The sequence below is a fragment of the Mus caroli genome, unplaced genomic scaffold (genome assembly GCF_978045245.1).
Source record: "Mus caroli unplaced genomic scaffold, Mus_caroli_1 scaffold_10, whole genome shotgun sequence".
Classification (NCBI taxonomy): Eukaryota; Metazoa; Chordata; class Mammalia; order Rodentia; family Muridae; genus Mus; species Mus caroli.
This window is the reverse complement of record NW_028227265.1, coordinates 23,675,348-23,696,890: the sequence shown is the minus strand read 5'-3', so window position 1 is coordinate 23,696,890 and position 21,543 is coordinate 23,675,348. Positions and strand designations below refer to the sequence as shown.

At 44.9% G+C, this 21,543-nt stretch overlaps 1 protein-coding gene across 2 annotated transcripts in view; it reads right to left on the bottom strand.

The window, feature by feature from the left end:
• The window catches only part of Ranbp10 (RAN binding protein 10), a 63,611-nt gene that overhangs the window by 27,637 nt on the left and 14,431 nt on the right, over positions 1–21,543 (bottom strand). Inside the window, exons 1-2 of one of the 2 annotated variants that reach the window (XM_021169302.3) lie at positions 13,221–13,315; positions 12,732–12,784 (exon numbers count right to left, since the gene is read on the bottom strand). In XM_021169302.3, the coding sequence (XP_021024961.1) occupies positions 12,732–12,780 (49 nt within the window). In that variant the 5' untranslated portion in view covers positions 12,781–12,784; positions 13,221–13,315. Of the gene's footprint in view, positions 1–12,731; positions 12,785–13,220; positions 13,316–21,543 lie in introns of those variants that run through there. The other variant, XM_021169300.3, reaches the window with a different exon arrangement.

Below are 21,543 nucleotides of genomic sequence, written 5' to 3'. Positions count from 1 at the left end.
TAGTATTTTCTACAAATAAACATTCATCAGGATGTGGCAGTACACACCTGCAATCCCAGCATTTGGGATGCTAAGTGTCTTAGTCAGGGTTTCTATTCCTGCACAAACATCATGACTAAGAAGCAAGTTGGGGAGGAAAGGGTTTATTTGGCTTACACTTCCATGCTGCTGTTCATCACCAAAGGAAGTCAGGACTGGAACTCAAGAGGTCAGGGAGCAGGAGCTGATACAGAGGCCATGGAGGGATGTTCTTTACTGGCTTGCCTCCCCTGGCTTGCTCAGCCTGCTCTCTTATAGAACCAAGACTACCAGCCCAGAGATGGTCCCACCCACAAGAGGCCTTTCTCCCTTGATCACTAATTGAGAAAATGCCTTACAGTTGGATCTCATGGAGGCATTTCCTCAACTGAAGCTCCTTTCTCTGTGATAACTCCAGCTGTGTCAAGTTGACACAAAAATAGCCAGTACACTAAGGCAGGAAGATTCTGAGCCTCTGGACACCTGGGGGTGTACTGTGAGATCCTAGCTTAAACCCTCCTTGTAAAAGAATCTCTAGTTCTCATAACCACCACCTTAGATGTTTACTTCATGTGCCAATATATTTCTTCCATTTTACAGCTGAAGAAACCAAAGAGCCAAGCAATAGAGTAACTGTTGCAGGTAACAAAGCTGCAAGAGTGCAAAAGCGGACAATGTGGCTCCCCAGCCCTGGTCTTAGCCACTGAACCAGGCAGTTTCACAAGTCAACCACACAGCCCTCAAGATCTTCCAGGCTGGCAAGAGAATCTTGATGTCTCAGCAGGTAAGGGTGCTTGTTGCCAAACACAGTGTCTTGAGTTGGATCCCCAGACTCAAGGGCAGAAGACAACTGAGCACTACAAGTTATCCGATGACCTCCACACACATACACAAACATGTGTGGGTAGCCACACACATACATAAACACAATCAGTTAACAGCCTTCTGCAAGACCAAATGAGAGCCAGCTTTGGATTCAGTGACACTGAACCCCATAAGTATGAGTGGAAGAGCCCACCACCATCAGCGAGTTGTCACAGAGCTTAGGGCACTGGGGTAGGCTGAGTTCCAAACCAAGGCTCACCCAACCTGAAGGCTGGGCACAGGATAAGAGGATCTGATGAAAACTGGATCCAAAAGGACAGGTGACTTACTGAAGTTCATTATGTTGAGGCAAAGGAGAGCAAAATACAAGAACAATTTCAACCCAAAGCCATTATGCAAGGCCCTGTAAACACTCTTGGTGAGTCATGATTAAAAGATGTACTCCACAGCCAGGTATGGAGCACACACCTTTGATCTCAATCAGTACTCTGCGTGGCAGACACAAGTGGATCTCTGTGAACTCAAGGCCAGCCTGGTCTACAGAGTGAGTTCTACCACAGCCAGGGCTACACAGCGAGACCCTGTCAATAAAATGAAGTCCAAATCCTAAGGAGCTCACAACTCAATCATGAATGACAGATGTGAGTCAGACAAGGAGTGATTACAAATGTCAGAGCTAAAGGGACCAAGCAGGATCACACTAGGGATCAGGAGGAAGGATGGACATCTCAGGGCAAAAATCAAACAATGCCTGCCGGTAGCAGTGTGGGACGTCAGCAGCGTGTCGGAGGTGTCCCACAGCCAGGAATGTGCAGCATGAGCAGGGGACGGAGGTATTTGGGGAGGAGGCAGAGCAAAGACTGTCTTCTCTCTCAGCAGAGGAATCAGAGGTCCAAAGCAGACAGGGCACAATGTGCACAGTAGAAAGCAGAGGGCTGGGGCTGGTGAGATGGCTCAGTGGTTAAGAGTACCGACTGCTCTTCCGAAGGTCCTGAGTTCAAATCCTAGCAACCACATGGTGGCTCACAACCATCTGTAATGAGATCTGACGCCCTCTTCTGGTGTGTCTGAAGACAGCTACAGTGTACTTAGATATAATAATAATAAATAAATCTTTAAAAGAAAGAAAGAGAGAGAGAGAGAGAGAGAAAGAAAGAAAGAAAGAAAGAAAGAAAGAAAGAAAGAGAGAGAGCGCTGAGGTGAAGAACCCAGTAAGGAAGCCATGGATGCTGAAAGGACAGACAACAGCAGAAGCATGGGACAAGATGAGCAGAGAGCCTGCAGGTTACTCTAGGAGCACACTGGAGGGCTAGGAGTCTGGCTATTAGCAGAGGACACCTGGTCTTTGCAAGAAAACTTCCATTTAGAGCAAGCGGTTCACTGTCTGCCAGCCTTAAGAACCAAGGATTCTCAGGGGATGACTTGCTTAAGAGCTGAGTGCAGTCAGGGCGGTGAGCAGGGCTCTCCTGGCTGGCTGGTCCCCGGGCTGTCCTCTCAGTGCCCTCAGAGCCTGGCCAAGCCCAATTGACCCCTCACAAGCCATGAGGCCCTCTTAAAGAAGACCAATGTGTGCCACCACTCCTGCAGGTCCTTCACTCAGCTACTGCACATTAGAATAAGACAGGAGATCCACAGGAACTTAGAGACCTGAGGAGTCCAGGGAAGAAAAGGAAAGAGGAGAAAGATCTGTCAGTCTCATACCAGTTCTGTCTGGTTTCCAACATTTAAGTGGATCAGGGCCATAAAAAAATGTGTCTGTCCATGCCTGCAACACTCCTTCAAGGTTCAGAAGAGGCAGTATTAGGAGCCAAGCTCCAACTAATTCTCAACAGCAAGCAGCAAGACAGATCTAACTTGGGCTTCCAAAGTTAACATCTGGTTTTCACAAGAGCTGTTTGATACAGGCTCCAATGATTTAGTTTTATTAATAATAAAATAATAATAATTTGCAAGACAGCACTCAGGGGAAAGAGGCAGGCAGATCTGAGTTCAAGGCCAGCCGGATTTACAAGTTCAAGGCCAGCCTGCTCTATAACTTGAGTTCCAGGACAACCAGAACTATACTGAGAAACCCTGACTTCAAACACAAATAAAAAAGTTAATGAAAAACCAAAACAACAACAACAACAAAACAGCCGGGCAGTGGTGGTGCACACCTTTAATCCCAGCACTCAGGAGGCAGAGACAGGCGGATTTCTGAGTTTGAGGCCAGCCTGGTATACAGAGTGAGTTCCAGGACAGGCAGAGCTATACAGAGAAACCGTCTCAAAAACAAAACAAAACAAAAAAAAGTTAAAATAAAAATTTGAGACAGTGTCTCACATAGCTCCTCATATAGCTCAGGCTGCCTCAAAACTCACCAAAGAGCCAAGAAACCCGGAACTTTCTGACTGATCTGCTCCCTCCCAGAGAGCAGGGATTAGAGGCTGCATAGCTATCCTCCACGCGTGGGCTTCTGCAGTGCCAGGCATCGAACTTTTACATGCCAGGTAAACACTCTGCCAAGTAAGTTGCAGCCCCAAACTTAATGGAGGATTTTTACAAGCAATGGTCAGCAACTCTCTGGAGATGAACAAACAGCTTACAGTCCAACTGTCCACTGCTCTAAACACTAGGGCTTGCTCAGTCACCTCCCAAAGAACTAGCCACTTCCATCTCTCCCCCAGGAATCCTGTCCAAGTCACTTCCAGAAGTTCCGGGCCACTGAGATGGAAGAGATGGGTTCTAACTGGTACCCTTGTACCTGTTGCTGTCCTTCCAACCTGTACTGTGGCTTCCTCAAGACACCCAAGACAATCCACATGCCCTACTGGACTGGACCCTGCCAACCATACAACCCAGTCCCACTGGCCTGCAGTCATCCCCTTACACCTCAGCTCTTCTGCACCTCTTCCATCAGGATCTTTTTTTTTTTTTTTTTTGGTTTTTTTCGAGACAGGGTTTCTCTGTATAGCCCTGGCTGTCCTGGCACTCACTTTGTAGACCAGGCTGGCCTCGAACTCAGAAATCCGCCTGCCTCTGCCTCCCGAGTGCTGGGATTAAAGGCGTGCGCCACCACGCCCGGCTTCCATCAGGATCTTTATTCTACCTACAGCTTTCTTCCCCATCTGACCTCCCCTTACCATGTGTCATATCACAACCCTGGCCTGACTCCTCCTCATCCCCTAACTTCCAGCCTGAATGCCCCTGCTTCACGAAGGCCTGACTCATCCCACCCTGATCAGTCCCTTCAAAGCACGGATGCCCAATCTAGGGTTCTCAACTACATGTTTCTCCCCTACTGGGCAAGTTTCACAGAAGGGGAGACTAGTTACCTCAGGGCTACACTCAGTGCCTATCACAGAGTATGTGCACAATACATTATTGGGTTACGATGAATGAGACACCCCCCATAAAGCACCCAGAACAGACAGCCTAGAACACGAGGCCACTTGGTTATCTACAGCCAAGAGCAAAGGGCCTGGGGGGGGGTCAAGGAAAATTCAGTTCACTCAGTGCTATAATGGAAACAAAGAAACCTTCCCAAGCTTTCCATGGAAACAGAACTGGGCCTACTTCCCCAGAAGCTCCACAGCACAAGGAGCCAAGGCAACTTCACACCCACAGCCTGTCTAGAGAAGACAGACCTCCAAGAAGATGAGGGAACGAGCCCTGACAAGTTTCCCTGCAACACTGGAAAAGCTAGCCCACAGGGTCCAACCTCTAGGGCCTCCTTGGCCCAGGATCAAGGGTGATCCTTTTCATTCTAGTGGCCTCTTTCAGGATGAAAGAATATTGCTGCTACCACTTATAAATGCTGAAGCGGCAGCTTGACACTGACCCCACCCAGCAATTCCAGGCGAGCTGCCAGGACATGAAGAGGGAGGGCACCTAACTCCTCCAACCAGCCAGAGCGCTCAGTGCACCCCTCAGATCACAATGCTGAAGGTATTTCTGTTTGTCTAAAACAGAGTTTCACTTACATAGCCCAAGCTGCTATAGACCAGGCTGGCTTCGAGATATCTATCTTTCTCTCCTGAGACGAACGCAAGCGCCATCACACCTGACTGTTTTTAACTTGAAGAGCAAAATTTTTTGTTTGTTTTTTTGTTTTGTTTTGTTTCAAGACAGGGTTTCTCTGTGTAGTCCTGGCTGTCCTGGAACTCACTCTGTAGACCAGGTTGGCCTCGAACTCAGAAATCCACCTGCCTCTACCTCATAAGTGCTGGGATTAAAGGCGTGTGCCACCACTGCCCGGCAAAGAGCATTTTACTAAAGGGCCTAAGCTGGCTGAAAACTCACAAGCTTCCAGCCTCTGGTTCCTGACAGATGTGTGCCAGCACATCCAGCCCTGGTGAGGTTCTTGTACTTTCCTGCGACTCCCCACTGGTACCTGGATATCCATGGCTCCCCAGAAAGAAGTGACTAAGCCCCACTTTCTAGTCCTCCCTCCGTATTGAGCATAATCCATACACCCATCTCCAGGTGACCTGCAAACAAAAGCACAAAAGGCCCTTACCACATGTTAGGGGCAAACCCTACACTCACAAACCCAACAAGCTTTGATTTCTCACCCAAACAACCCTCAAAACAAAACAAAAACAACTTTCTATAAAATGTACTGGCTCGGGTGGTTTGCGTTGCTTTGTTGCTTCACATTGTCTTGTTTCCATGTGTGCGGTGGATTGGAAGAAGGGATGTGTGTTGTAGCTAGATTTCCCTACCTGTGGGTTCTTCTTCCCTCCACCCTTTTTCTCCCACTTTTCAACCCCTTAAACCTAGATAAGAGAAAAAAAAGGATATGGAGAAAAGAAAGAGATCTCTGAATAAAGTCGGGGGTCAGGAAGGGGAGCGAAGTTATTGTTAGACTACTTCCTGCTGATTAGGGGGTTGAGTTCCTTGGGGCAAGTTTGATCTTTGCAGTCAGGATATCTAATTTCTTCTTCTTGTTTCTTCTTTTTGCACCACTACTTAAACCACAACAGACAGCAACCACCAACCACCAACTGACTCTGCTTCTCAAGGCTCTCGCACTTATATACCCTCTGAAAAGTCCCCAGAATTCCAAATGTCACAGTCACAGTACTATCTCCAGCTGGCACAATCACTAGGCAAATCACACTCACCTGCTGTGGACAGTCTGAAGCAGTCCATATCCCAGAGCTTGGATTAAAACAAAAACATTCATATAATATTTCTGTGTTTTTTTTTTTAAAGAAACCAAATTCCAAAATTGTCACTCCAGTATGTGCTTGTGTGGGTGTACACCTGCATGCAGTGTGCAGGGTTAGCACTGGGTGTCACTCCACAGTCACTCCATCTTTTACATTTTGAAACATAGTCTCTGGTCTGTGAACTTCAGGGATCTGCCTGTTTACACACACACACAGCCCAGCACTGGGGTTACATGCGTGTGCTACCACACCCAGCTTTTACATGGGTTCTGAAGATCTAAACTTAGTTCTCAGGCTTGCTGCAGCAGGCACTTTACAAATCGAGCCATCTCCCTTGCCCATCTAAGTTTTTCTAAACTAGCAAATATAAAGTAGTCTATATAGGCTGTGTGAAATAGGTCAGTAGTAGAGAGTTTGCAAGTTTAAGACCCTGGGTTTAATTCCCATCACCACCCTCAGAAAGAAAATATAATCTGCATACACAGCACTGAAATAAAGGACCTCTCCCAATGACACAGCAGGAGTCTTCTCAACCAAACCAGATATACTGAGTTATCTCAATATACACACATCTACAACCTGTCTACTTTAAGGGACGGACGGGCAGTGTGCTGGGGACCAAACCCACAACCTCATTACTGAGCTACACCCTCAGGCCCTATTCTCTTATGACTAAATGCTTCCATTTAGTGTCTTAGTGTGAGAGAAGAGTCTTTCTGTAAACCACAGGCTACCACTGCCTACAGTTCCACAAGCTGAGAATAGAAAGTTCTTACTGTCCAGGAGTCCCAGCTTCTATTCCTCTGGTAGGACCTCCCTCTACACGGAGTTGGAGGGAATTGATTTGACATCTTGCCTATACAAAGCAATCCTGTAGCTCCCAGCTGCAGAAATGCAAACCCTTCTTCCAACTGACTAATTCTGACTGTCCTCTAGGGAGCCAGACACCCTACCAGAAAACTTATATATGTACTCACAGGCATAGGCCTTACTATAGATCCACCTGGTAGAGTCATCAATATCAGGCCAAATACAACTGAGAAGCAGAATTCACTACCTCTACCACTCTCTCTTCCCTCCATCAAACATGCCTGTGTCTAACATGGGTGTTACACACCTAGCATACAATGTTCGTAGAATGGATAATTCAAACACCTGTATTATACCAAACACTAATACTATCCACAGTGGAGACATAAAATAGTACTTGGGCTGGCGAGATGGCTCAGAGGGTAAGAGCACTGACTGCTCTTCCAGAGGTCCTGAGTTCAATTCCCAGCACAACATGGTGGCTCACAACCACCCATAATGAGATCTGGCATCCTCTTCTGGTGCATCTGAAGACAGCTACAGTGTACTTATTTATAATAATAAATAATTCTTTGGGCCACAGCAAGCAGGGACTGAGTGAGCGGGATTGACTGGAGAGAGCAGAGGTCCTAAATTCAATTCCCACCAACCACATTAAGGCTCACAACCATATGTACAGCTACAGTGTAATGATATACATAAAATAAATAAATTTTTTTTTAAAAAAAGTACTTCTCAAAACAAATGTCCCTCTCCGGGCTAAATATGAGATAACATAATCCTTAAGATTAATATAAAGGGCTGGGAAGTGGTGGCACACGCCTTTAATCCCAGCACTCGGGAGGCAGAGGCAGGTGGATCTCTTAAGTTCGTGGACAGTCTGGTCTACAGAGTGAGTTCCAGGACAGCCAGGGCTACACAGAGAAACCCTGTCTCGAAAAACCCAATAAATAAATAAATAAATAAATAAATAAAATAAAATAAAATAAAATAATAATAAAGGGCCAGAAAGATGGCTCAGAACGTACGGGCATGTCTCCAAGCACACAAACCTAAGTCCGATTCCAGGAACAAACATGGAAGGAGAGAACTGCTTCCTGAAAGTTCTGCCCTGTCTCCTATGTAAGCCGACATGAGTATACCCACAAGCATATTCATGTATACAAAGTAAATTTTAACAAAACAAAACAAAAAACAAAACAAACAAGCTAGGCAGTGGTGGTCCGTGCCTTTAGTACCAGTACTTGGAACACAGAGGCAGGTAGATCTCTAGGAGTTCGAGGCCTGCCTGGTCTACAGAACAAATTCTAGGACAGCCAAGGAAACATAGTGAGACCCTGTCTCAAAAAAACACGAAAAACAACAACAACAACAAAAGAGGCTGGAGGTAGTGGCTGTGTCTGTAATCCAGCAATTAGAAAACAGAGGCAGGAGGACCAGGAATTCAAAGTCAGGCTCAGCCACAGAGCTATTTTGAGGTCAGCTTGAGCTACATGAAACACTCTCAAAAAAAAAAAAAAAAAAAAAAAAACCAAACATATATAAAAATAAAATAATCTAGAGCAATAATAGGTTTTAAACTCCAGTAATGAATGAGACAAAATATAAGCACCCACTAGGCAGACATGAATACCCTGGCTAAGACACCACTAGTTCTGCTGGGCATAGAAACACACTTACAATCCCAGCACTCAGCAAACTCAATAGACTAAGGTAGGCAGATGTCTAGTTTGACATACACTGTAAGATCCTACTTCAAAACAAAACAAAAAACAGCAGTAACAACAATTATAATAAATGAAACGAGAAAAAACAGAGGTGAATGACATTTCTGGTTTGGAAGACTTAATTTTCAGTGATGTTAATGTTTCCTATGCCAACACATGGATTTTTCTGCATACCTTATGAATGTAAAATGTCAGTACAGCATCTTGTTAGTAAGGCTTGCTGGTAATGTTCAAACCGGCCTACATGTGGTGGTGGTGCAGGTTTACAATGGCATAGGCCTGTAATCCCAGGTCTCAGAGGAACTGGAAGATCAGAGTTCAAAGTCACTCTTCACTATAAACAGAGTTTGAGGACCCTTCTTGGTATACATGAGATCCTGCTTTCCTGTCACCAACACCTCCTGAAAAGGTCTTACAGCCAATTATAAACACCCTGACATCTTCACTATATTAAAACATTAACACTCCTCCCTAAATAACACTAGAAGGGAAAAAGAGCAGTGTGCATGAAGATGTTTCTAAGGTTGGTCAAAATAGCAAACCCTGCTGGGTAGGCAGCTCAGGAGAGAGCGTTTGCCTGGTACATCAAAGTCCTAGGTTTAATACCCAGCAGAATAAATAGTTTAATTTTAATTTAAAGAAAAACAGTCAGGCATTGCGTGGCAAGCCTATAATCACAGCACTGAGAAAGGAAGTCAGGGAAACTATGAGTTCAAGGACAGCCTGAGCTACGTAGAAAAACCACATCTCAAAACAAACTCCTTCACATAAATACAAATATCCAATAAAAAAAGAAAAGTTTATATGTATGGTGCATCCAAACAAAATGGCTTGGCTGGGTCCATTGATGGTGAACAAACACAGAAAGCAATTAATCTGTCCCCTGAGACATATGCACACACTCATCTCAAAAGGGGCATCTGACTGCGGTACAGTTGCCTTGAATCCCAGCACTTAGGAGACAGAGCTTTGTAGAACTCTGTGTGTTTGAGGCCAACATGGTCTATATTGCAAGTTCCAAGACAGCCAGAAAAGCATAACAGAAAGACCCTGTCTCAAAGAAAAGAAAGGAAAGGAAAGGAAAGGAAAGGAAAGGAAAGGAAAGGAAAGGAAAGGAAAGGAAAAGAACCCCCTCAGAGCCTATGTGGACAGAACACTGGCCTACAAACAACAGAAGCCCCAACAAGTGGCCAGCAGGCTTGAAGACACACTATTCTCTCAAACAACCCAATTAGTCTTCAAGGGCCTCTTGGAAACCAAGAAGGCTCAAGCTGCTATCATACTTCATCTTGCCTCCCTGCAAGTACCTGCAAGGAGTTTCAGGTCTAACTGTTTAAAAGTGATGATGCTTTCAGTTTTAGAACACTTAGTTCAAGACACACACACACACACACACACAGAGAGAGAGAGAGAGAGAGAGAGAGAGAGAGAGAGAGAGAGAGAAAACAATCTCAGAAAAGTTGAAAGCACACTCTTGTATCCAAAGCTTCGAAATCCAGCAGTAGACTGAGCAATGACAGACTCACCATCTTTCCTGAGAAGGGACTCTACTCTATCCATTTCTGTCAGTCCTATGCTAGATCTGCCCACACATTCAGCTAGCCCTGCATCCTAGGAAAGTTAGGGATGCCTGTCCTCCCCAAAGAGCCCTATCTATCTAAAGTCAACGTGACTCTTCTTTTTGAGTATACCCGAAAGCATATTCATGTATACAAAGTAAATTTTTAAAAAATGTAATAACTTCTGTTTTGTTTAAAAAAAAAAAAAACAAAAAACAAAAACCAAAACAAACAAGCTAGGCAGTGGTGGTACGTGCCTTTAGTACCAGTACTTGGAACTGCCTACGGAGCAGTCAGGCAGAGCTCAGATACAACATGAACTCAAGAGGAGCCAGCAGTCAGTGAAAACGAATGAGGTCAGAAACAAGCAGAGCCTGTGGAGCCTAGCTATGATCAAAACACTTGGGAAGCAGAGACAAGAAAAAGCACAAATTCAAGTACAGCTTCAACTATACAACACAGCTGTCTCCAAAAACAAAATCTCTTTTTTCCAATACCAAAACAATACAAAATTTCTAAGATCACACTGAAAGCAAGAAACAGATCTGTAAGAGAATTTTAAAATATAGAAAGATGGGCTGGTGAGATGGCTCAGTGGGTAAGAGCACCCGACTGCTCTTCCGAAGGTCCAGAGTTCAAATCCCAGCAACCACATGGTGGCTCACAACCATCCGTAACGAGACCTGGCGCCCTCTTCTGGAGTGTCTGAAGACAGCTACAGTGTACTTACATATAATAAATAAATAAATCTTTAAAAATATATATATAGAAAGACTATACCTAATTTATAGAGTTGCTTTCAATCATATCAAAGAAAAAAGCCAAATTCCTGACAATTAGTTGAATCCAGAGCAAGTCTTTTTTTTTTAATTTTATGTATATGAGTACACCGTAGCTGCCTTCAGACACACCAGAAGAGGGCATCAGATCCCATTATAGATGGTTCTGAGCCACCATGTGGTTGCTGGATTTGAACTCAGGACCTTCGGAAGAGCAGTCAGTGCTCTTAACCACTGAGCCATCTCTCCAGCCCTTTTTTTGTTTTGGTTTGGTTTTTTTTGGTTTTTTGAGACAGGGTTTCTCTGTGTAGCCCTGGCTGTCCTGGAACTCACTCTGTAGATCAAGCTGGCCTCGAACTCACCCTCTGCCTCTGCCTCCCAAGTGCTGGGATTAAAGGAGTGCACCACCACTGCCCGGCCAAGATTGCATTTGAAATCAGTCCATTATAGATAAATTTGTGGTGAAGATTAAAGTATTTGGAAAAGGCATTGGAGTGTTACTCCCTCTTTTAAAAAGTCAACTGTTAGGCAGAGGCAGGCGGATTTCTGAGTTCGAGGCCAGCCTGGTCTACAGAGTGAGTTCCAAGACAGCCAAGGCTACACAGAGAAACCCTGCCTTGAAAAACCAAAAAAAAAAAAAAAAAAAAAAAAAATCAACTGTCGGGGCCAGTGAGATGGCTTAGTAGGTAAGAGCACCTGAATGCTCTTCTGAAGGTCCAAAGTTCAAATCCCAGCAACCACATGGTAGCTCACAACCACCCGTAATGAGATCTGATGCCCTCTTTCTGGTGCGTCTGAAGACAGCTACAGTGTACTTACATATAATAAATAAATAAATAAATCGTCTAAAAAAAAGTCAACTGTCTTCTGCATCACAGACACAAGGAATACAATGCAAACCAGGAGGACACTCATTGCCTGCCTTCACGATAGTACCAGGAAAGCTCAACACTTAAGGTGAGGGCACCTCCGCCACTTGAGACAAATATGGACCTAGCAGCATCCCCTGGGATCTATCAGCTCTTAGGGCAGGTTTCTGCCTCCTCAGTTGTGCCCAGCCAGGACTGGGAATGAAGAGCTGGGTAGAAAACAACTGCAAGTATGCTGGCCTGGGAGAGGAGCACCAGACGCAGAACCTAGAACGTTCCACTAATCTCAATCCGCTGTGTGCCCTCAGCTACAAATTCAGATATCCTAACCATATCTTTATTTATTCAGAATTCACCTCAACCGGGTTCCACGTGGAAAGCCACTTGAAGACTTTGATCTTTACCATGGTGGAGTAACAAGCAAAAAGGAGCCAGGCTTGGCAGTACGTGCCTCCTGCCCGGCACATGCCTGAGTCCCAGGCTGCCAATGGCCAATAGGATCGAGGGTTACTGAGGCGTAGCCCCAATAGGAGTAAGTTCAGGTCACTTCATTTTAACAGTAAACAGTTCAAATTCCAGGAGTAACAGTCACTTGTCAATTCAGTTTTTTAAGATTTTGTTTTATTTTTAATTATGTGTAATTGTGTATGTCTGAGTTTGTGCACTTCAGTGCAGGGGTCCTCGGAGGCAGTTGTAAGCAACAGGACATGAGTGCCCGCAAGTGAACTCAAGTCCTCTGGAAAAGCAGGAAGCACTCTTAACTGGGGCGGCTGTAACTTCTGCATTCAACTGCCAGGCCTTCTCTGCAGTTTCTATCAATTAATTTTTGAAATGTAAGGTGTCCTAACTCAGTGACCATCATTTGGAATTCTCCCCCCAATGCCTTGACATCCTACAAACAAGTCCCTCCTGAGCCTTTGAGCTGCTACTTCTGCTCTAACAGATCAGGACAGATGAGAGCAGATCAGTGTTTTCTTGAGCAGTGACTCACCAGGCAGTCTGTTCATGTTAACGCCTTGCGCTGAGAGTCCAATTCCCATGTACCTTAAAGAAAGCAAACAGGGAGGGAATGAGAACAAAGCAGAACACTCTGTATGTCTGAGAGGCCCTGATCAAACTCCTTACTCTGTATGCTAGCTGTATCTCCCTTCACAGACAGAAGGGCAATAGAAGACAGAAAGCAGAAAGCAATGAGTACAGACCTCTTCAGTACACTAATGGCTCTCAGAGGAGCCTCAGCGTTTGATTTGATTTCTCTAGACCCTACCTGCAGACAACCTTTTTGCTCTCGCTCGCTCTCGCTCTCTCTCTCTCTCTCTCTCTCTCTCTCTCTCTCCCTCCCTCCCTCCCTCCCTCCCTCTCCCCTCCCCTCTCCTTCCTTCCTTCCTTCCTTTTTTTTCCTGAGACAGGGTCTTTCTATATAGCTCTAGCTGTCCCAGAACTCACTATGTAGACCAGGCTGGCCTCAAGATCTACCTACCTCTGCCTCCTCAGTGCTGGGATTAAAGGAGAACACCATTACGCCTGGCTGGTCTTTTGATTTCTATTGGAAGCAACTTAGTATCTTTGAAACCAAAGAAAGAAGAGGGCTCATAAGATGACTCAGCAGATAAAGGATTTTTGCCACCAAACCTGAAACCTGAATTCTACCTCTGGGACCCATAAAGTAAAAAGAAAATACTGACCCTTGAAAATCTTCGAGTGACTTCCATATCTGTCTGTGATATATGTGTGCACACATAAGCACACAAAATAAACAAATACATGCAATTTAAAATGTTTCTTTAAAAGGAAATGAGATAGTGTATGTGCCTATCCCTAACTGGTAACCTGTACTGAAATCACGGCCCCCAGTCCTCCAGCAACTCCAACCAAAGCCTAAGAGCTGGGGACTGAGTGGCACAGGGCAATGCAAGGTCACACCGGCTCGACAGCAGGGAGCAGCACACTCAACAAGGACAGCCAGGCTGTGTCCTTTCTGCTCCATCACAAACCCTGACACACTTCCTCTCAGGATTCCACACACACACACAGTCCCCCCCTGTACATCTGTAGCTAACTTCCTAGATCACACAAGGCAAGGGAGATGGTCAAGCTTGAGCTTCCAGAGCCACCCCCCATACACAGTACATCCCAAGTACCTAAGTAAGGATTGCAGGGAAAGGTGGGGCCTTCCTCTGGCAACTTCCAAGTCGTAGTGGCACTTGTAAGAAGAGGTAAACCAAAAAAGGAAATCTCTTTTTCAGTCTAAGTGGTATATAAGAAAATGGGTAACTCCCCAAGAACTTAAAAATAAAAAAAATCAATTCATCATTTTTTAAGAGTGAAAGAGGGGGCTGAAGAGATGACTCAGAGGGTAAGAGTATTGACTGCTCTTCCGAAGGTCCTGAGTTCAAATCCCAGCAACCACATGGTGGCTCACAACCATCCGTAATGAGATCTGATGCCCTCTTCTGGTGCATCTGAAGACAGCTAGAGTGTACTTACATATAATAAATAAATAAAACTTAAAAAAAAAAAAAAAAAGAGTAAAAGAGTAGAAACCAATATAAATGATCTGATTTGAAGCACATACAAAGCATAAACTAAACAGACAGCTGAATACATAAAACATCTAAAACACCATCCAAAGAGGCTGAGGTGTAACTTTATAACTGCCTAGCAATGTCGATGTACTTAATGCCATGGAATTGTACACCTGCTTCCTAATAATCACTGGGCCCTATACCATAGTGACCCAGCAATCCTCATCATGTACAGGTATTAAGAAAAGACATGGGCTGGTGAGATGGCTCAGTGGTTAAGAGCACCGACTGCTCTTCTGAAGGTCCTGAGTTCAAATCCCAGCAACCACATGGTGGCTCACAACCATCCCTAACAAGATCTGAAACCCTCTTCTGGAGTTTCTGAAGACAGCTACAGTGTACTCACATAAAATAAAATAAATAAATTTAAAAGAAAAGAAAAGACACAGACTAGCACATGGCACTAATTAATTTAGCCCACAGTGCTTAAAGGAGAGGAGTCAGGAAAAAGAAAAGGTATAGAGGGGTATCCATAACTAAGAGAAAACTTGGTTTCCTTATTCTAATATCTGACACAGAGTTAGATCCTTTGAGATAAAAGATATGGCCCAATACACAGCTGGAAGCTAAACAGAATGCTCAGCCCTTCCAAGAAACACATATACTGACTGCCAGGACGGGCCAGCTCCTAGGACCATCAGAAGCTGCTGTGTGAACTGCTGGCACAATTCCCATTAGATTAGAACCTGCACATTTCCCCAGAAAAACAGCAGCCGAAATAATCAGCTTCCTGGCTTTCTGTGGTAGAGGATGCCAAGAGCTGGTCTCCATTCCCTAGATGTCTTTGCTGACCAAGCAGTAAACAACTCAATTAGCCTGCTCAAGTACAGCACAGCCAGGGGTTCCCTAGCTTGGATGGTAGCCACTCATCCTGTGCTCTGAATCCCCTAACACATGTAGTCCCACAACTGGCATAAGAGTTTCCTGAAACTAAGATAAGAGCTTGTGTTTGGGACCTATTTGTTCCTTGGATGATCCTTGATGCTTTAAGCTAGTGCAAATTTTTTTAAGTCAAGGATCCCCCAAGAAAAGTTATGTTTGGCCACAAGCCAAAGTTCTGGTTCTGGTTCTACAATGTTCCATGGTGATGAGTGACCACTAAAACATCTATGCTCAGAACACAAGCTGCATTAAGGGGCAAAGGGTATAGCTCAATAGTACAGCACTTGTCTAACATGTACAAAGCCTAGGGTTTGGTCTCTAGCACTATATAAAAAACCCAAACAGGAATAAGTTATTTGTTCCTTCCTACAGAAGAAGTCTCTTCTATCTTCAGTGGTACCCATCATCGTGTTCCTATTGGTTCTGTGTTCCTCAGGAGGAGTGGCATTTCCTAGATAATGGCCTGAGAGCCTCTGCATAAACTACCACCTCAGCTTCAAAATCTGATGGGGTGAGTCAAGTGTAGAGCAGCCAGAGAAAGCTGACACTGGGCATGCCACCTCTGGGTGTCAATGACACAGAGAGTCCAACCAGCAGACCCAGCTGAGTCAGGGTCTAGGGGAACCAGGCCCCAGCTCTTCAAACACTAGACAACACTAAGTCTTTTCCAAAGTGAGGGCATTCTGAAGCTACAATAAGCCACAGGTTCCCGGGCTACATGTGGTAGAGCATCTGGACCAGGACTAGCTACCTGGACTCAAGCCCTAAGCACTGAATAAAAGAAGAGGAAGAAGCTGTTTGTTTCGCAGATGGGTGTAACGGCAAGTAACTGTAATTCCCCAGCAGCACTTGGTAGGAAGAGGCAGATAGAACGGCACAAGTTGAGGGTCAGCCTGGACTAGAAAGCAAATCACCTAGGACTACATAGAGAGATCTTGTCTCCATTTTTTGTTCAAAATAGATGTGGGCTCCCATCTTCTAGTGAGTTTCAGGCACCTAAAGACTATCATCCAATCAGCCTAAGATGAGCAAAGTAAGGAAGAGCCATGAGGACCCTGCAAATATACTAAAAATGTTGGGCTACAGTTTTTTATTTTGTTTTTACAATACTGGGACTCTAGCCCAGGAAAGGGCTGTACTGCTGGTCTACAGAGCAAGTTCCAGGACAGCCAAGGCTACACAGAGAAGCCATACCTCAAAAAACAAACAAACAAACAACAACAAAAGATAATGATGATAATGATAATAATAACAATAAGCCAGATAATGGCATATATTTTAATCTCAGCACTGAGTAGGCACAGGTAGGTGGACCAGCCTAGTACCTGTTCATCAACTGAAACACTTAATCTTAAAATGTCAATGTCAGGACTGGAGAGGTGGCTCAGTGGTTAAGAGCACCTGTTGCTCTTGCAGAGGACCTGGGTTCAATTTCCAACACCCACATGGCAGCTCACACACATCTATAATGCCATTTCTAGGTGATCTGGTGCCTCTTCTGACCTCCTCAGGCACACAGAACACACTTATATACACTTGGGCACATACACACAAGATTAAATAAATACTTTTAAAAAAAGAGAGACAATGTCAAGACTTTGCAAAGCTCATTAACCTTTTTTTTTTTTTTTTTCAGAAATAAAAAAAATCTATGTGGAATCTCGAGTGGCAGGAGGTGGCCAAAATAACCTTCAAAAAGGAAAAACAATTGGAGAACTCATATTTCCTGATTTCAAACTTACTACAGTAAAGCTAGATCAATCAAAGTAGTCTAGGACTAAAATACAATAATAAAAATACAAAACAGGGAGGGAGAGGGGATAGGGAATTTTCGGAGGGGAAACCAGAAAAGGGGATAACATTTGAAATGTAAATAAAGAAAATATCTAATAAAAAATAAATATAAATAAAAAATAGAAAACAACCCAACATAGGACTAGCAAACAACAGACACAAAGACCAACGAAATAAGATGGAAACAGGAAGCTTAGAAACAAACCCTTATCTATGAGATTAGTTGACGACGACAAGGGTGCCACAACCACTCAGTACAAGGAATACCTTCTTCTAGAGACCCTGAGGTCTCAGTCATGCCTTCCACAGAGACTGCTGGGCGCACAGAACAGGCAGGCAAGCTTCTACACTCAGTCCCAGCAGCAGCAAGTCAAGAGACTTGAACCAGAGAGCAGAGTGCACTGACTTGAAGGGAGGACTCCCTGAAGATGTGAAAGCTAAGCTAAGGCCTGGTAAAGGAATGAGAGAAGCTAAAGGGAGTATGTGCTGTGCAGAAGCAACACAATGTGCAAAGGCAAAAAGGCAAGAAAGCAGACCCAGGGTAGAGGAGCTGAAAGACTTTCAGTGTGGCTGAGTTGTAGGCTGGGCAGACAGACAAAGAACCATAGCAGGACAGGAAAGGGGGGGGGGACACACACCGCCTACATGCTAACTTAAGGGGGACACACACCGCCTACATGCTAACTTAAGGGGGACACACACCGCCTACATGCTAACTTAAGGGGGACACACACAGCCTACATGCTAACTTAAGGGGGACACACACAGCCTACATGCTAACTTAAGGAGTTTGAACTTCACGAGAGATCAACAGGAAGCCATGGAAGAGGTGTAGGAGGCTACCACTGATCAAATAGCAGACACAGACTGAAGGAGAAAGCTCAGACACTATCAAAGTCATCCTAATAAGCAATAGGGATAAAAAAAGACATGGAAAAAGCCAACCACTCTTTAGAATATAGTGAATGTATGAGGTAGGGAGAAGCTTGAAAAATCCAAGACACAGACCAGCACAACTAATTACCATAGCAAGGCCAACTGAGAGCTACTTGGAAATTCTGAAGCCAAAGCACTCAGCCAAGGGCTTTAGCTGCCAACCTCCAACTGTTCTCACCCTGACAACAACCCCGGGCACAATCCCTGAACGAGAAACATACAGGACATTCTCAGATTCAGATCTCATCTCTGCTCTCAAGTTCACCATGGGTCCGTGGGCATGTCCCTTGGCCTCTTGGGGCCTGCATCATCAGCCTTTATCTCAAACGCAGAGAGGCCTTAGTGCAGCAGCTCACTGGAACTAATGAAGGAGCGCATGGGCTGCTGCTTGAGAAAGCAGATAGTAGATGACTGTGTAGATGGCGACCTGCTCTGTTCTAGTAGGTCACCGAGGTTCTTCCAGTAGGAGAATCTGATAAAGCAGGCAATTCTCAAAGGCCTGAACTTGGGACATCTAAAAACAAATGCCTGTTTATTTTAGGATTACCAAGGAGAAAGGACATGGACACTTGCTTCCTTGTTGGTAACAGGCCAGGCTATGCTAAGAACACTACCAGACACTGGCTGATTTAACACAACCTGGGAGGAAGGGAGACAACAAAAGCCCCCACTCCCTTAAGAGGTGACAGAACAGATCCATGGTTTGTCTGCCCAATACCTCATGTGCTCATATGGTTCTCTTTTCGGGCATCAACAGAGAGAGAATTAATTTACCTCACAAGCAACCGCAGGATGAACCTATCTGATTTGCTCTTTTCTTCTATATGACGGCAAAACAGAGAGGAGATAACATTTAACAAAGACAGCCAGGAGCACAGAAGGACAACAGACAAGTGCCTGGTGGTAGCAGGGTCATGAGCTACTTTCTTACTTCTCAGTTTCTGCCACTGACTGCCAAAATCACAATGCAAGCTGCATCTACAAGAGTCTCTCTGCCCCTACTGTGGCTTTGCTGTATAAGATCAAGCCAGGTAGAGACCCACCTGAGACCTGGAGAAGGGGCAGCCACACTGTAGGTGGGCAGGACAGGCCCTCAGCTAACCACACCCATATTATATCTACCCAGAAGTTCTTACCACTGACTCATAGACAAAAGGGGTCAACTTTAGATAGGATGGCAGCTACTGGGGCCCAGGCTGCCTACCATTCATCCCTGCCCTCTCTGCCACAGAAGTAGCAGCATGCTAAAACTGGTCATATGGAGATGCAAACATGTTTGTCAACTTGGACTCTCCCCCTCTGTTTTCCATATTTCCTATAACATGAATTCTTTGTTGATGATGGGTTTGATTTCTTTCTTTTTTGTTTTGTTTTCTGTTTGTTTTGTGTAAGTTGGTGTGTGGGTGTGTGAGTGACAAGGTCTTACATAGTGAGGCTGTTCTCAAACAGACTATGTAGCCACAGATGGCCTTGAACTTTTGATTCTCATGCTTCTGTGTCCCAAGTGCTAGGATTATAGGCATGGAGCACTAACATCCAGTGTGTGTGATGCTGAGGATCAAACCCAGGGCTTTGACATACTAGGCGTCCTACCAACTGAGTTACAACCATAAGCCCTGGAATGATTTTATGATTGTGGGGAAAAAAAAAATCACATTTAGGAGCCAGCTATAACCATCTCTCTAGATCATCCTAGTGCAGCAATTCAGTGACAAGGACAGACGAGGCTTGGCTTTCCTGCTAGCTCATCAGAACACCTACCTCCCTGAACCGTGGCAGGAGGCTGAGGCTGCACTAGAAGAAACAGGAGAAAGTGTCAAGATCCCCAACAGGCAATGGAGGCTCAAAGGGCATCTTGTGATCCCACCTCGAGGACAAGCCAGAGCTCCCAGCTAGAGGAGATACAGGTTCAGCGCACCTCCTAGTGCCTGGAGATTGGTTTTTCTGCCTGACCTAGCCATGCTTGGTCATATCAGACGATGGGACCTTAGAAATAAGACCACTAGACTCCCTCATATCCTCCAGTTCTTTATGAGGCTAGATGGAGGACACCACACCTTTCTGGTCTTTTCCTAATAGAGCTGGGAACCCTTTTGGAAACAAATCTAGTGTTCCCTTCTTATTTCTGGAAGGGAAACATCTAAAGACTTTATTTTGGTTTTTGAGACATTCCCTATATAACAGCTCTGGCTGTCCTGGATCTCTGTAGACCAGGCTGTCCAGGAACTCACAGAGATCCGCCTGCCTCTGCCTCCACAGCAGTGCTGGGATTAAAGGCGTGCACCACCAAAGCCTGGCAATATGTAGCCTAGGCTGGCCTTGAAATCCTGACTCTACCTCCTCAGCAAATACTACTGGCACGTGCTACCACAACTGGCTTTTTTTTTTTTTTTTTTTTTTTAAGTTTTTGGGGTTTTTTTGAAGGAAAAAAAAAAGATTAGCTTTATTTACCAATTTTGGGTGTACATACACTTGTACCACGATGCACATGGAGAGGTCAGAGGACAACTTACTCAAGTCCGTTCTCTCCTCTACCATGTCAGTCCCAGGGGTCAAACTTAGGCCATCAAACTTGGTGGCAAGTACCCTGACCTACTCTTCCCAGACCATGAGCAATTTTAAAGTGGCAGGAAGCCAGGCGTGGTGTGTACGTCTAACTCTGGCACTTTGGCAGGAGGACTGGGAGTTCAAGCCCAGCCTGCTTAGTGATCTCAGTCCTTCAAATTCACAGCCAGTTTGGGTTTATGAAAAATAAAAGCAAAACGACAGGGACACTCCTTGGCCAGCCTTTAGACGTGATACCCAACTCTGTAAGGTGTTCTCAGGGACTCCACCCTCATTCTGGATCACAGATCTTGGATTTCAACCCACATCTCAGGTTTGCTATCAGAGAAGTTAAACTAAGGGCTTCTTAGCTCCTTCCCAGAACTGACCTAGCAAGTTTAATTTTTAGTAGAATAATGTCGGTAATGGCTGTGTGTTATTACAAATGTACCATACCCAGATGCAAATCCAAGATGAGATATATCGGAAGAGCAGTTAAGAAGTCATCCAAGGGGGGGTTGGGGGAGAATGGGAAGGAAGAAAGAAAGAAAGAAAGAAAGAAAGAAAGAAAGAAAGAAAGAAAGAAAGAAAGAAAGAAAGGAAGAAAAAGACGGAGAGAGAGAAGTTAACCAAGAAGCCAAGAAGCTGGGTGTGGTGGCACATGCTTTTAATCCCAGAATTTAGGAGGCAGAGGCTGGCAACTCTCAGAGTTGGAGGCCAGCCTGGTCTACAAATCAAATTCCAGGACAGTCAGGACTACACAGAGAAAACCTGTCTCTCAGAAAAAACAAAACCAAACTAAACAAACAAACGAACAAAGTCAACTAAGTGTGCAGGCAAGATGGCTCAGTGGGTATGGGCACTTCCCACACAAGCCTACTAACCTGAGTTTAATCTCTAGATTCCACAGTGGAAGGAAAGAAGATATTCCTCAGAACTGTCCTCTGACCTTCATACCTGTGCCACTGCACACACATGCCTCCACACAGGCACCTGCACACATGCATGCCCACACACAGGAACCGCCACACATGCATGCACTGCAAAATAATAAAATACTAG